Source organism: Vanellus vanellus (assembly GCF_965231255.1).
Source record: "Vanellus vanellus genome assembly, chromosome: 12".
Lineage (NCBI taxonomy): Eukaryota > Metazoa > Chordata > Aves > Charadriiformes > Charadriidae > Vanellus > Vanellus vanellus.
Window position 1 is genome coordinate 14950370 of NC_138917.1, and position 15771 is coordinate 14966140.

At 41.5% G+C, this 15771-nt stretch overlaps 2 protein-coding genes across 3 annotated transcripts in view; both read right to left on the reverse strand.

Moving 5' to 3' along the window:
• Nucleotides 1-6586, reverse strand: part of NETO2 (neuropilin and tolloid like 2) — a gene marked incomplete at both ends in the record, with an annotated part of 32318 nt that extends 25732 nt beyond the window's left edge. For both annotated transcript variants that reach the window (XM_082489544.1, XM_082489543.1), the window contains one exon: nucleotides 6553-6586. In XM_082489544.1, the coding sequence (XP_082345670.1) occupies nucleotides 6553-6586 (34 nt within the window). The remainder of the gene's footprint in view (nucleotides 1-6552) is intronic.
• A 6225-nt stretch (nucleotides 6587-12811) lies between these two features.
• ITFG1 (integrin alpha FG-GAP repeat containing 1) overlaps nucleotides 12812-15771 on the reverse strand; it is a gene marked incomplete at its 5' end in the record, with an annotated part of 88997 nt that continues 86037 nt past the window's right edge. The window contains one exon of the mRNA XM_082489605.1: nucleotides 12812-14181. Coding sequence (XP_082345731.1) covers nucleotides 14122-14181 — 60 coding nt within the window. The 3' untranslated portion in view covers nucleotides 12812-14121. The remainder of the gene's footprint in view (nucleotides 14182-15771) is intronic.

Consider the following 15771-nt stretch of genomic DNA (forward strand, 5'->3'; position numbering starts at 1 on the left):
CCGTGGATTAGGCAGCACCTTGTATACATATAGTCCAAATAGACAGTAATTGGCAACACACAGGTCATGCATGTTAGAAAATCTTGCCAGGATGCCTGCTTCTTTCTGGCAGATACAGCCTAGAGTAACACATGCTTGATCTTAATTATATAGCGTGCTTTGCCTTATGGGAATGAATCCTTCTCTGTGTACTATTCTTAAACCTAGCTCCCAATTTGCCCCATGTGCTAAAATTAATGTTACTTTCAGTAACTGCTAATCACAGTATCCCAGCTTTTACATCCAATTTTTTCCCCACATAATTCTAAACATTAATGTTAGCTGTTAATGTGGTGGGGACACTTGTGATGTCATATCCTATCTTATTCTCTGGCCAAGATTATATATACAACAGAAATTACTTCCATGTGTTTTGGTTGCTTTTAAGGACTCTGATCAAATGTAGGGTTCCATGGTGTTAGATGCTGCACAAATTCAAAGTGATTGACCGGTCTTCTTGTAACGAACTTCTGCAATTTAGAAAGACAAGGTAAAGTGGGGGAAGGAAAAGACACGCTTGATTTTATGTAATTTTGTCCGGATGGTCACCTCTTTTTCTTTCAGAAACCTCATTAAGTGCATTTCTGATTCAAGCCATTTTTAGCTCAGAAACACAAACTTTAAATTCCAGGGAACGGGATTTTTCTCTCTCTTCCTAGCATTTGGTGACATTTGCTAATTGATAAAAGGAATACTGGGTTGCATCTGTCGCTGCTTTTTTAGACAAACAATTCTACTGCTAAGGATGAAAACACAGCGGTTTTCGAATCCCACATGCTATTGTTGTTCATAGTCTGTATATATTCCCTAATCTCTTGTGGTCTCAAGAGGACATTTGCAGATTGGTTAAAGGAGTATCAAAGAGCAGTTAGGGTGGGTGCCTATAACTTAGCCTATTAACAGCACTGATCATTTCCTCATATTGGAATATACTGCAGGATTGCCACAGAATAAAGTAACAGAGATGAAGGTGTGCATCAGGCAAGACAGATTTTAGCTGTTTGTAAGTCTTCCCAAGAGCATGCTAATGGTGCTGCCAACCCATTTTTAATCCTCCTCACAAAAGCTTGATAGCAGAAGTGGGCTTCACCAGCTATTAACAGTGACTCCAGCACCTTTCTAAGATCCAAATTTTGTTAGCCATTAGCGTGCCAGCAGGGTATCTGCACGCACTCAGGTCTATTCTCAGATATAACAGTTCCATCTCACTCCAGCTGTTTCCAGTAGGAATTCCTCTCTTTAAGACTGTCAAAGAAACAAATTGGGACCCCATATCTCTGCAGAGAAACCAGGTTAACTGATTCAGGAAGTAAATGCAGTTCTCCCACGTCCCTTTGATCAAAGTCATCTGCAGAACAATCCATGCTTGGATGGACTGACAGAGTCCCCTACAGGTTTGCTCAAAACATTTAACATTTCTGATCCCTTCCTCCATTAGAAACGTATAAGCAGCCGTGGGCTACTTCATTTTACCAGTTGCTCCTGTTACTTATAATCCATTCCCGGGTGTGTCTGCCAGCAAAACTTCTGCCGGAAGAACGGTATCTTTCATTTTTAAAATAGAAGCTTTCCTTTTAATATGGAAGATCCTTTTTCACCTCCAAGCTGTGTGTAGCAAGAGACTGATGAGAAGGCAGCATGTGCAAACCATGTTGATGAGGGGTTCCAAAAACCTTATTAAAATATATACACTCACTTACAGTTCAGATGATTTCCCTGTAGCTGACAGAACTGATCTTGGCGTACATAACGATTCTGAATACATCTTTCACAGAGATTACTTATTCCTACAATGCTTGGATAGTGATACTTTTTGACTTAAAAATAGATCAGATTGTACCACACTTCTTCATCTCTTTCTCTTTATTACCAATATAGTGTATTTTTCAGTGGAAATCTTTTCAGGAATGTCTATTATGAAATTAATATTGAAAGTTCTGAAAATTCTGCTGTCGTCTGTCATGTCTGACAACAATTTGTGTACAGAGTATAAATTAGTATTTTTTTTTGCAGCTCCTCACTGTCAGTCCCTTAAAAAGACACTTCTCTGTGTTTTATTGTATGCTAAAGAAGGAGTTTTTGTGAAATGTATTGTTCCCATATTGATAGTTCTTTCCTCCTGGATAGTGGGTCGGCTTTGTAATAACAGAAAATGGAGTTAAGCACAAAGATAAGCTAAAAGAAATGTGTGATCTTTTTCATGAAAAGTTACCTGCTGATTTTTTGTTGAAAAATTTACGCTCCCCTGCCCCAATCACTTGCAGTATTTGAGGTGGCAGTTGTCAGTCATATATCAATAGATGTAGCAAGCTATTTAAGTTGTCCAAGACTGTAAGAGCTTCATTAATTAAAAAACAAATTTGAGTATATAAGGCAGAAAAGCAGCAAGCTTGTTTGCAGGGCTAGAACCCCAACTGTATCCAAGACACTAATTCAGATTTTGCCTCAGTCCAGATAAGCATGTCCATCGCTATGCGTGTAACCTGTTTTGTATGTAAACAACATGTACAAGAGTATGCGCAATTGCTGGTATAATTGCAGTCGTTTATCAGCTGTCTTCACCATTCCTGCAATGAATTACATTGTGAACTTCTGACAGGTTCATAAATGATGAGTAATGTAAAGTTTCATTTTGGGGGTAATTTTTCTGTCTAATCTCTCTCCATGAATTAAACCTTAGGGAAGGTGCTGAAAATCTTAGCTTTTTCATTAGATAAGGATACATAATTTAATAGCTCCTTTAGCTTCAATACAGTGTTATTCTGTACTCTGGCTACACCTGATTTATATACTGAACTTTTCTATTAATATCAGTGTAATTATAACCAACTTGTTCTGTAAAAATTTTAGCGGTCATCATCAACTATGTCTTAGGAAAACTAGGGAGTTAATGGTTTTGAAGTTATGCTACTCTGGGAGTGGTGCGTTTTGGATATTAAGTTTGTATATGTACTAATAGCAAGGCGTAATGCATACCACCAAATACTTCCCTTGTTTATAACACAGCAGCTTTCTGAATCCTTACTTGAATTACTTCTGCTTAACTGCTTAGCGGTGCAAGCTGTTTGGTGCCTAGCTTTTTTTGAGTGCAGCAGAAAAGGTTGCAAGTAGATCCTGTTTTTCAGTAAAAAATTAAATTCTGACTTACACTTGATACTGCCTTCATTAGGGCCACTGTAGCCTCTACAGTCAGTACTTTGCTTTTGGTTTCAATGGACAAATAATGAAATCATTAACTGATTTTTAATTTATCTTTTTTTCTCTTATTGTTTTCAGCTTTTTGGGCCATTGTTACACCTCTTGATTTTGGAAACAGGAGGCCATAATTCCTAGCTTTTGTGGGGAAGGAAGCATTACTTCCTAACACTACTTGTTTGTGAGAAATTAGCTGTTAAAATCATGCCAAAATGCAAATGAGGGGGCTGAGCAGAATGGCAGGAAGTTAATCATAGTACTCCACATTCTTGCAACCTGCCAGAGTTGGAAATAGTTCTGTAGCTCATTGGAAGGCTGGGAATGTCGACTTTCCAGAAGTAGCAGTAATTTGTTCTAGCGTTGGCTGCTTGTTGAATTATCAGGACAGAAACTACAGTATTCCATTTTTGGCTTTTTAAGTTAATCCAATGTAAGAACTTAAATAGTCCAAAACTAATGTACATCAGGATTTAACTTAGGGTTCATGTTTGGTTGTTGGGTTTTTTTTTAACTAAATAATAGCATATAGAATTGAAAGAGGGAGCATATTTGAAGAATGGGAACATGCTCTTAGCAAACGCATTTTGAGGGAATAGCAAATACGAGGAAATTCTAGATATATTTACTTCCAAAGCATAACAGGAACATGGCTTTATGCAGAAAGCAGCTGCTTTTCTCTCTTGTGAAGCAGAGGGTTATAATGCTTTATTGTTGCAGAGCAGTTGCATTTTGCAAGCTGTGCTAGGATTAAAGAATGATTCTGGTGTGTTTAAAATCTCATTGAGAACTGAAGACGGGAGGAAAAAGCTTTGTCTTTCAACAACCAAAACGCAGCAACCACCTTGGCTTCCAATAGGTGACATACACCACTGAGAAAGCAGGTGGGCATTGGCTGGGCTCCACTTCAGCAAAACCTGCAGCTATTGCAACCTCAGTGCTGTCGTGGTCCACCATCGTTTCCACTCAGCACTACTGGCTGGTACATCTGGATGAGAGCAAGTTATCTAAGACAGATGATGGGGTTCAGGATGAGATTTTAAAAGTTCTGCTGAACACTATGGAAAGAGGCAGTAAGAATTATATTAAGATGTTTATTTAAATGGCCCTTATTATTGATAGCTAAGGAAGAACTATAGAGTACTTCTGAACAAGCATAACAGAAGAAATTTGAATTGCCACAAAGTGAGTGTGATGGGCTTTTGCTTCTGCCCTGAGGTATACAGCCAAAAAATATAACCTTTGTCTATGACAGAAATGTATATATGCATTCCATGTTAAGAGCAGAAAATTAAACTGTTTAAGTATTATTAAAAGCTATACGATTTTCCCAATATACTGAGCTTCATTGTACTTCATATATGTTTTAGCAGAACTCTCCCAGTTCTGCACACAAAGCTATTTGTATGGAGAGAAAAAAAATTACTGCCACTGTAGGTAGAGCTTCCACGCAGAATTTAAGATGCAACTTGTAAAATATGGAGGTTTACTTTGAATGTTATTCCCAATGGCTTCCTTTTGGGATTAAATCTATGTGCCTATTTATAGGAATGCTTTTTTTCTTTGTGATTAGATGTAATAATTGGACTATATGAAGACTTCCAGTGCAGAAGAGATAAAAGGGAGTGTATGATGCTCAGTAATGATAGGTTGTTTCTGTAGTCATGGCAAGTGATGCATTTAGAATACTAACAGCTTATTGACTAATGGCTTTGTGCAATTTATAGAATATGAATAATACAAAAAAATTCCCATAGAAGGACTTTTTACCTGTACGCTAGGGTGATTATAAAAGATTGGCCTGAGGTCTGTTCAGGAGGAAACCTGGATAGTCAAATCTGCAGCAATCACGTATTTCTGAAATGTAATTAGATCTGTGTATACAGAAAGTAATTAAGAAGTAGAAGTGTCAGTTGTATTTTATGGTTGCTTTATAGTGCTTTATGGTATTTAACTATGTTACTGAAAGAGGAAGTAAAAAAAAAAAAATCTAAATGCCTTTTCTCCCCCATGTAAGCCTTATGTTCCTATGTTATCTAAACTCAGTGGATGGTTAACACCTATATAGGCAGACAGGTAGTTATTGAGAGCAAGTATCTCAATTATTATGCTAACAAATGAAAAATATTTATTTAAACGCCTAAAACATCTGTCCTTCAGGCCAAGAACAAGGGATTTTATGAGTCGTGGAAACATTCTGGATTTAAAACAGACTTCTTTGTAACTTTCATACCGTAGGAGGACATCAGTGCATATCAGAAACAGAATGCCTTGTTGGCTTCAGTAACGCAAGCAGACGCTCCCGAATCTCCTAATGGAGTAATTTAATTGAAAAAAATATAATCCCTGATGGTTCAAGTCTGCTATTGCTAAAGAAGATACAGAATACTAGAAACAGTCTCTCTCGAGGTACAATGTTAACTGCCATATCTAGCTTTATTTTCGAACAGAAAATCCTTGCTCATTGTCGGGCTGTATAAATAATACCACAGACAAAGAAATGCTGGGATGAGGAGCCTTCCTCAGTTCTTTACCTCTGAACCTAAAGAAGTTAGAAACAAGATTTAAAAGCCTCAAGCGGAAGCAAAGTACAGGTGACCTGTCAGGCAGTAGCGTGTGACTCGGGTGACGGATTTGGTGAAAACCTTGCTGAAAACAGGTCTTTCTCCCGATAACAAGTAAAGATAACCTGATCACTGTTCGGCAGCTCGTTAGGAGAGTTCAGAAAGCAGGAATAGACTGGAGCGTGGGAAGCTCTCGGTGTGTCTGGGGAACACACGGGGCATTGGGGTAGGGTCGCTGCCACCGTGACCCACGTTTCTCCAGGCTGGGGACACCCCCCCACCCCCACCCCCCACCCGAGGTGCTCCCGCCGCCCGCCCGCGCCCAGCGGGGACGGGCACAGCCCGGGATGGCTGCGGGCTCACGGCCCGCCACGGCCCCGCGCTGGGCTCCCGGCAGCGCCCGACCCGCAGCCCCGACCCGCCGCCGGCACCGCCACCGCAGCGCTGGTTTTCGCGCGGAACGCAGCAGAGCGGGGCCGGGGACCCGCCGGCCGCCCCGCAGGGAAGCGGTGCGGTGGGGCGGCGTTGGGGGCCGGCAGCTGCCCGAGAGGGGCAGCGGCGGGGCTGCCACCCCCGCGCAGCTCCCGTGCCCCTTGTACCAAAGTTTCCGCTGGCGGTGGGAGGGCGGCCGCAGCAGAGCGGGGGCCGCACAGGGCAGCCGAGGGGGCGGGCGACCCCGGGGGTACGGCGATCTCCCCCCCGGCGGGGCGCGGACAGCTTCTCCCGCGGAGTGCGCCGTGCCCCCCGCGGCTCCTACCTTCCAGCACCGAGCAGAGTTTGCGCAAGGCCATTGTCTCCCGGCGGGCCGCGGCGGCGACTCCGCGGCGGCGACGGCGGCGATCACCGGCGCTCCATGGCCACGGCCGGGAGCGGCGACGGCCCCCCCGCGAGGGCGCTGTGGCCCGCGGCTACGGCTCGGCCGGCCCCCGCCCGCCCGCGGCCATGCCCGGCGCCCCCGCGCGGGGCGCGCTCAGCCGCCTCCGCCGCCCGAGCCCGGAGCCTCCGCCGCCGCCGTGCTCAGTCCCATCTAGTGCGAGGCGCGGCAGTCTCCGTCGGGGCTCGCCTGCCCCGGAGTGGGGGGCGGGGGGGGCTCCACGTCAGGCGGCCTGAGCGCAGCCCGGCAGCTCCCAGCTCGACTGAAGCGGCTGCCGGCAAATGAAGCTCATTTAAGATGTGAGGGGTGTTTGCCTGGATGAGCCGCTTGTACGCATGTGCCCGCCCCCCACGGAGCCCCGCAAGCAGCCACAGCCGCAGCCGGCGGGGCCGCTGCGCTCCTCTCGCACGGCCGGGCACCGAGCGGGGGCGGCGGCGGCTGTAGCGGCGAGGTGGCGGCCGTCCTCGCCCCGTCCCTACAGGGAGCCGGTAGTGGCCCTGTTGAGGCTACCCCGCCCCGGTCCCCTCCTTCCCGCCCGTCTGCCGGGATTTTCCCGTCAGCGGAGAGGGACCCGGCGGTTCTGGCTGCCAGGAGCGCGACTGGGGCGGAGCGGGCGAGCGCTGCAGCCCATCTCCGGGACGCGGTGGCTCGGTTGAGCCTGAATCCCGGCTGTCCGCCTTTGTTTGGGATATGAGTGGGGTCCCGGTGGGGTAAAAGGGAGCCGGTCCTCCCCTTCGTCGTCTTGTTCCTCCCCTTCTCCCCCTCACTAGTGGCAGAGAGCCCGTGCGGCCCCAGCCGTGCGGCGTGCCCAGCTGCCTGCCTGGCTGCAGCGTGCTGCCTGCAGCTCAGGCGCCGGGAAGAGCCCATCACACGCTATTGTGCGGCTGTTGTCTGACAAGAGTGACAGCTAAAATGGAGCTATTACTTTACAAGAAGTTAATAAAAAGGCGCACTTAGCCTGCTGCCTGCCCTGGCTCTCATCCCTCCGGTTATCCATCACATCGGGTTAGCTTGTGAGGGGAGATGTTACTTAGGGAAAGGGCCCGAGGTGGGGGCAGGTGGCGATGACGGGGGGAGGCATGACCATAACGCCCCGGGAGAAGGGCTTTCCGCCGGGCGAGGCGGGAAGGGAGAGCCCCCGGCCGGCAGATCCCGCCGCGGGGGCACCCCGTGGGGACCGGGGTTCCGCGTCCTCCCGGACACCTCGGCGCTTGCGGGGGAGGTGTGTGAGGGCGAGAGCCGCTGCCGTTCCGCAGAGCCGGGAGCATGGCCGCGAAATGTTGCCGTACGTGTAAAATTACAGCAACGCATGTAAGCCCATTAGAGATTTTTTCAAACCTCCCATAGGCAACGGGGCTTGAAGTATCTCAGGGTATTTCATATAGAATGTCTTTTCACTAGAACTGCCGATTAGGCGACGCTGACAGCTTTTGCTCAGCATCCCGAAGTATTGAAACAAGGAAAGGTTTAGATGCGTACGCGGAGCGTGTTGCAAAGCTTCGCGGAGCCTTCCCGGCCCGTCCACCGCGGGGGCTGCAGGGCCGGGCGCGGCGGCCGCGGGATTCCCGTGCCCGAGAGCGGGCTCCAGCCCCGCTCGCAGGATGCAGGAGGTCACGTTCTCCCCTTAACTCGCGTCTTCTCTTGTCCCCATCGCGGTCATGCACAACGATGCGAGTCTGAACCTCCAGGTACCCCATGCGGAACTCTGCTCTCCGAGCTCAGGCACTTTATAGAACCTATTTGGAACCCACTCGATAGACCCACTAGATTTTGCAAACTAAATTAGATTCATATTTGCAACTTGCGATTCTGTCTGCTTAAGGAGCAGGGCTGCTCACTACAGTCTCGAGCATGACTGTGAGAGGTAAAGCTCTGATTTCCTTGTGGTTTGGTGCTATGCGTTTGAATGTTACATTTTTTCTATTATGATCAAAGATCGGCGGATCCAGTCAGAAAAGGTCATTCTCTTGCTTCAGATTATCAGTGAAATATTTCAGGCTCTTCAGGTCAATATGATTGTCAGTTATGGCACACTGAGCAAGGAGGGAGGAGGGCAGCGCAGCGTGGGGCCCCACAGGGCCGTGGTGCGGGAGGCGGCACTCCTCCCGCGGGGCGCTGGGGACACCCGGCAAGGCCTTATAGTAAAGGTCCTGAGCTTTTCTGGGTATTAAAGATCAATTTCAGTGTTCTAAGAAGCTTGATGAAGTATTAAGCTTGATGCTCTGGCAAAATCCCAAGTTACATAATTATATTATTCCGCTTACTCGAATTGTCTGTTCAATTTTAAATAGAGATGATACAGTCCTTCTCAAAAGGTAGTTTTCTCATGAATTGTTAAAATGCTGATGCATTCCAGCAGCGGATAAAGCAATTTTTCTCTGTTCACCTCTTAACCATGTTTTTATAGTGGTGTGATGCGATGTAAAATTCTATGGTGAAAATGCCTATAGGTGGATCTACTTTGCATTTTTTTCTTTACGAACAAAAACGTTTACTGTAGTAACTCAAGAAAAATATGTAACAGACTAATAATTTCTACTGTATCTGTGCATCATCCAGGCTTTTTTATCCTCTCTGCATGTACGTAAGCACAAAATTAAAATCTGACTATGCTGTTGTGCATATTGTTAGGAGATAGGGCATTGCTTTTTTTTTGGAACGCACAGTGTGGCTGATGGGAAAAATTAGCTCAGATATTTTTATTACTAATGATGATATAAGAAATGAGAGAGCTACCCTGATTCTCAGATCTCAAGCTGAATTTGCATTCAAGAAAACTATTTGTGGTCAATTGTCTTACACCAAAGAAATAAGAGAAAACCCTAGTAATATCTTGTGCTCAATACAAGTTGATAGTAACTGCAAAGACCCAATCTGCTACAGTCAGTTTAACTGAAAAGTTGAACTTTAGCTTGTCCATTAGAACTGTGAGCTATTACACACTTGGAGAAGTGTAGTAGCCTTTCCATCCTGGTTTGTTTGTTTTTTTTTTTTTTGTTTTCCTTCCCCAGGGCTGCACCAAGCTGTCAGTGTGGGAGATGCAGGTAGTAGCATCAGCTCATAGATTTGGGGCATATTCTGCCATCATTTACTGCTGCTTTCAGAGAAATTTCTCACGTGGACATCCCTGTCGGTTTGTCTCACTAGAGTTCTTGTTATAGGTGGTGCTTTAAAATATTTTATAGTAAACTAGTGGCAGGTCTGAAGAAACTTTCACTTCCCATTTTCTGAGCCTGCAGAGTGCTACTTTCCAAGGAAGAAAATGGTGTGCCACTGGGTCAAGCTGGCAGTAAGCCTGAGTTAATTCAACTTAAGTTTGGGAGTTAAGAAAGGTTGAAGACAGCTTTTGGACAGCCAGCTGTGTATTATTCTGCTGTTCTATTGAGTCATCATTTTTATTTTTGAATGGAAGCAGTTCACAAAAGGCAATGGGACTGCTCATTTTGATGTAGGTAAATACCTGCCTGAATAGTTAACTGAGTGAGTTATGACAGGTGCTCTGCTGCAATAAAAGGCTTGCATTTCCATTATTAGAAAATGGTTTTGCCTCCTCCCAACAGTTCTTCCTTAAAGCTTCCTTTGGTTTGTTGTTCTGTTAGAAGTTTTAATTTTAATATTACCTAAAGTATTTGCTACTCTTGAGTAGCAGATTGTACATCACAAATACCCTTAGATCAGCAATTTTTTACTATGTTTGAGGCTATTTGGATATTGTTTTTAAAAGAGGTTGCAAAAATGCAGATGTCAACAGTGAATAATTATTAAAGGAAATTAGGAGTTACTTTTTAACTGTTCTGGTACCTGGGTTTGTCAATACGATTTAGGTGCATTTGCTAAATCTTATTACATACATTTTCTAATTAGAAAACGATGGACGGTGCAAGTACCTCTTAGTGTAGTAACATAATATATTCTCATACATAAATACGTATAATTGGCTTTGTTATCTACTGCAGAGTTAAGAACACTGCAAACTTTTGAATAGGCATGAAGAATACTGATAGTCTTTAGAAAGCTTACTGTGCACTTCTCTATCTGCTAGCCAGTATAATTAGATCTGAGTATTGGAATAGACCTACAAACTTTTCTAGCTTAAATTGGGAAATTCAGGAATTTCAAAATAAGGTTAGCATATATTTTATAACTTTTAAGGATTGTATCATAGATGGAATCACATTTTTCATTGAAGACAGAAACGAATTCTAAAAATAGTGCTGTGTGGCTGATTATTTTCAAAGTGACAGCTGAGGCTGATATTACTAGTGCCTCAATAAAAAGATCCTGTCACCAAAATGGGAAAAAAAAAACCAGAATGGATAATAGGGCTACTGAAACAGCATAGCAGTGTTTCAGATTTAACATCTCTATTGCTCTTGATTTCTTGACATACGTCTCAGTCTTCGATAAAAAAATTTGCTCATCCCTTCACAATTAGTACTATTTATTTGCAAAATTTGAGATTTTTAAAGCCTAATTTTATTTTCTGGATTTTAAAAAATAATTATTTTGGTTATCAAAACCTTCAGAACTAGCGCGGTTAATGCTTTTACATTGTTTTAACAAAACTAAACTGTGACGATTATAATAGGCTGGATGTGGCCTTGGGCAACCTGGTCTAGTGGGAGGTGTCCCTGCCTATGGCAGGGGGGGTTGGAACTCCATGATCTTCAAGGTCTTTTCCAACCTAAACCATTCTATGATTCTATGACTTCTCCTGCACTATTTAGGTGTCACTTATTTGAAAGGACTTATGAAAGTCCTGAATTGACTTGGTGCATTTATAGTGATTACTCTTCAATTAAGTGTCGCAAATGTTTTTAATACAGCTCTGTTAAGAAAGATATCCTCATCATAGGAGGAATATCACAGTATATAGAATATGCCTCTTAATCTGCAGCAGCAAAGTTGGTTCTTTTGTTGGGGGATTATAATGCATTAATGATAAATCTGGTAGGAAGATTCAATCTTAAAGCTTCTCATGGAAAATGAGAACAAAGAAAGATGGTATTTAAACAGCCATCTGTCAGTTGGCGTGTCAACGGTATTTTTATATAGGTGAGATTTCACACTGAAGAAGCCTTCCAATAGCTTTTCTCACCAGGGCTGTGTTATGGTGGATGCACTTTGAAAATTTATGTAGTTAGAACTATTTCTCACTTCTCAGTTACTGTGACAATCACCTGGAACTACACTTTCTAATTGATGTTGCTTTCTTAAACTTACTGGTAGAACGGTAATAACCTTAGCCAAACATATTTTTGATGCTTACAGAATAGAAAACCAAAGTACGACATGAAACCTTTGACAAGAGGTTTAACAGTATTTAATGCCTTAATTCAAAATAGTACGCATATACTGTTGTGAACCAAGCTATGAATAGTTAGAACCTGTGGTAAACTTCATTGGCATTTTAATAGCTTTCTTATAATAATGTATTGTATATAAAGTGATGCAATGATGCACTACTGAGCATGCAAAATACCTTAAAGCAAAAGATTCTGTGTTCATTGTTTTGTTAACTTGACAACAGCTTAAATGTCAGCATGAGGTTACTTCTTTCCTAATCATTTTCCCAAAAGACATAAGGAGGCTAATCTATGTATATTATATTGTGATAGAGGGCTACAGACAACTTTGCTGCCACAGTGGTGTTGTGTTTAGCCTTATTCTCCAACCAACTGAAAACACAGGAAAATAAATTGAGTTGTGTTTCCTCTTAATTATGAAATCCGTTATTACTTTTGCTGCTAGGAGCAAATTCTATCAAAGGGGGTTAAGAAGTCCAACAGCTTTAAATATTTATCTAAAAAGTCTTACCTTTTCATGCCACTCTAAGAGAAATGTTAAAGGTGTGCATTAAGGAAATATGCTATCCTGAATAACAACAGTAATGTAATATGAAAGTCTCCTCTGTTGGCAACTGATCAGTTCGTATTGGAAATATCTAGTAAAACTTCATAGCTTAGTAGACTGCTTATCAGTACTTTTCTGATTTTTGGCTTGATGCTGCTGTATGAACGGGTCGCTGTTCAGCACTGCCATGGTAACAAACTGTTTGACTGTGATTCAGGGTGGACGCAATCAGTTCAGCTTTGTACCTGCTCTGTCTTCTCTGTTCCTGTATTGACAAGCAATGGTAGTGTTGCAGGACAGCTGGTTACAGGGCAAGTGCCAGGCCAGAGGAGATACTTACTGCAGAGGTGATTGTCTGTAAGACCAACACGTTGGAGTTTGTTGAGAAAGTGTATTCTAGTTTATCAAACAGTATTTATTAGGAATGCAAATTGACAGATTTAAACGCACAGTTGATCATGTAAACTCATATCACTAAGGAATAATTAATCATTAAATAAAAGCATGAATATTTTTAGAGACTTTCAGGATCCACAGTGCACTGAGCAATTGTAACTTTATCACCTTTTTAAATATATAAAGTTGAGCTACTCATCTTATGCAATTATTACAGCTTTATGAAATTTGGGCATAGTAATGTATATAGATAACATACATGGCTTGTTCCGAGTGTCCTATTCTATTCTTAATTAATCTTTGTATATCTCATCCCTTAGCAATAAATGTTAGGCAGGCTATCCTCATTGTCCTTCCACTCTAAAATGGTTCTTTTAACTTCTTTAAAAAGAAAACCAAACATAAAAAGTCCCATACCTTTCTTATAAGTAAAAAAAAAAAGTTCATTTCATGACGACTTTAGGCCTTTCTAAAATAAATGTTGTTACAGTTTAATTATAAAAGTAGTTTATGTAATACTAATAAATTTTTATGATTCTAATTTTTGAATGCATTGACTTCTCTCTAGAACTAACACACATAAATACTGCATTTATCCCATGATGAGCTACTGAACTAGCAATAACATTGCAGGTTTCTTTTAGTTCCCCAGTTCTTAAATTCTTTAACTATTGCACATACGGATTTAAACAAAGAAAAATACAGAATACTTTAGGTTGAGTGCTATTTAGTACAACCAAAATAATTAATGATCACATAATCTGAGAAATTGCTCAAGCTTAATTTTCAGAAATGCAGGTTATTTTGTAGGAATGTATAAGTGACAAGACCAATTCACATGGTACAAAGTATTCTGCTCACTGAAATGATAGATTTTATTTACACAACTTGCTTTCTACCAAATATTACTAAAGAATTGGCGGTATGTAAACAATGGTACATGCAATATGATCCCTTTATGAAGAAAAATAAATTTACAGTTCTGTTAAATAAAGACCAAATGCTATTATATACAGTCTGTTAACTGAAAGGCCTTGTGAGACATTAAGATCTAATTTTAATACTTTCCAAATAAATACCAAATAATGCAACATTTACAAATAGCACACCAGCAGTATTTTCATGGTAATAATTTTACAAATCAGAATTTAGTATTTCAATTAAGCAAATGAGTGGTAGCTCCTTCATAAATATTAAGGCATGTCACATAGCATCAAAATGGAACCGATGAGCCTCCTGTCGCTTTTCTCTGTCATCTGCTTTCTGAAAAATAATAATAAAAAAACACTTTGTGGGATCTAGAGCAATACTATTACAGAAATGAGCTGTCAAATGTCAGAGAATGGTTGATTTTTTCCAAGTCACTCATTTGACAAAAGGCAAAAAGCTTAGTAAAAGCCCCAATAATTAGCTTTTAAATGATGTCAGTTTGAAATGGCAATAATCTACTCAGAATTGGCTTCTGCTGTTAATGCTCAGCTGTTTTAGTATTTATGACCCATTATTTTCTATTTTTCTAATAATGCTTTTTAAAAAGGAACATTTAAAAAAACAAAGAATGTTTCTTAGTATGCATTTATTTAGTCTGCATTATAAATACGAGATGAAATTACTCTGGATTAACTGTAAATGTCATCTACGTTACATTTAAAATGAGATTCTTTTTTAAAAGTGTCTGTTAAATACAAATTTAGACAAAGATAGCAGTTCAACCAACAATTAACAGCACCAAGTAGGCTACAAATGTTCCATGGTTTTGTTTGTATTATGAAAGTGTGAGGTGGGATCCATTTCCCTACTTATTTATGCAGAACACATTGATGTACTGAAAAAATAGTTTGGATGGTGCCTGTGAAAAAGAAGCCTATTTAAACTGTACCTACAAACCATGTAATATGTAAAAACATATCCTCTCCCCTAAGCTTCCTCTTGTGTTCTAAAGCAGAGTATGAAAGCACTTTAAAGGATTTCTGAACACATAGCGTGAACTTTTCTAGAAAAGTGTTTTTGTCATGACAGACAGATGTGTAAATCCTAGCTTAAGAGAATTTAGCAAAACAGATTGAAATGCTTTTTCGCTTGTTTATACCTAACTTTTGGGGTTTTTTTTAATGAGTAAAATGAAGAAAAGTCTTTACAGTATGCTGTTGTGTGGGCATTCAGATTTGTATGTCGGTTGACAAATATACACAACAATTTTGGGTAGAAATGTGTGCATATGTTCTGCCATGGAAGTTTGTCATCTGCTCTGGCTCCAGGCCAAAAACTTCCTCATCACACAGTATCTACGTACGATAGCAACGCCATTGGATTAACTATGGATTTTACTGCATTTTGTAGCAGCAGCAGAGCTGTCAGTGACATTTAAGATATATCAGTCTGGCTTTTTGGCAGGGACCTTATCAATGTCAGTAGTATTCTGAGTGTCAAAAACGGGGTGGGAACAAGGGAGTGGCATACTCTTTCCTACATTGAAATGCTTGTCACATTGCACAAAATTTTATACTTTCAATTATAAAGCAATTTTCACTCCATTTCTTGTGTGCTTCCTGAAAAAATTACTACTTCAAATTTGACAGTAACTGATACTCTGATGAATCTATCAAAACTTCTCTAGCAGTATTATCATCAGTGTAGTGTTCATATGACTAGCCTCAAGACCACAAAACAAGTTATAAAGAATCACAATACAAGAATATCAAGGTCCTTAGCTAATGGAGCAGACTGTATTGTTGTAAGATGAATAACGGTGTAAGTTCTTCCTCAATTTCTCTTTCATTTGAGGTTTTAAAACAAAAAACTAGTAACTGAGATTTAAAAGCTTTTCTTTTTTTTTTTTCCCCAACGGAGCCA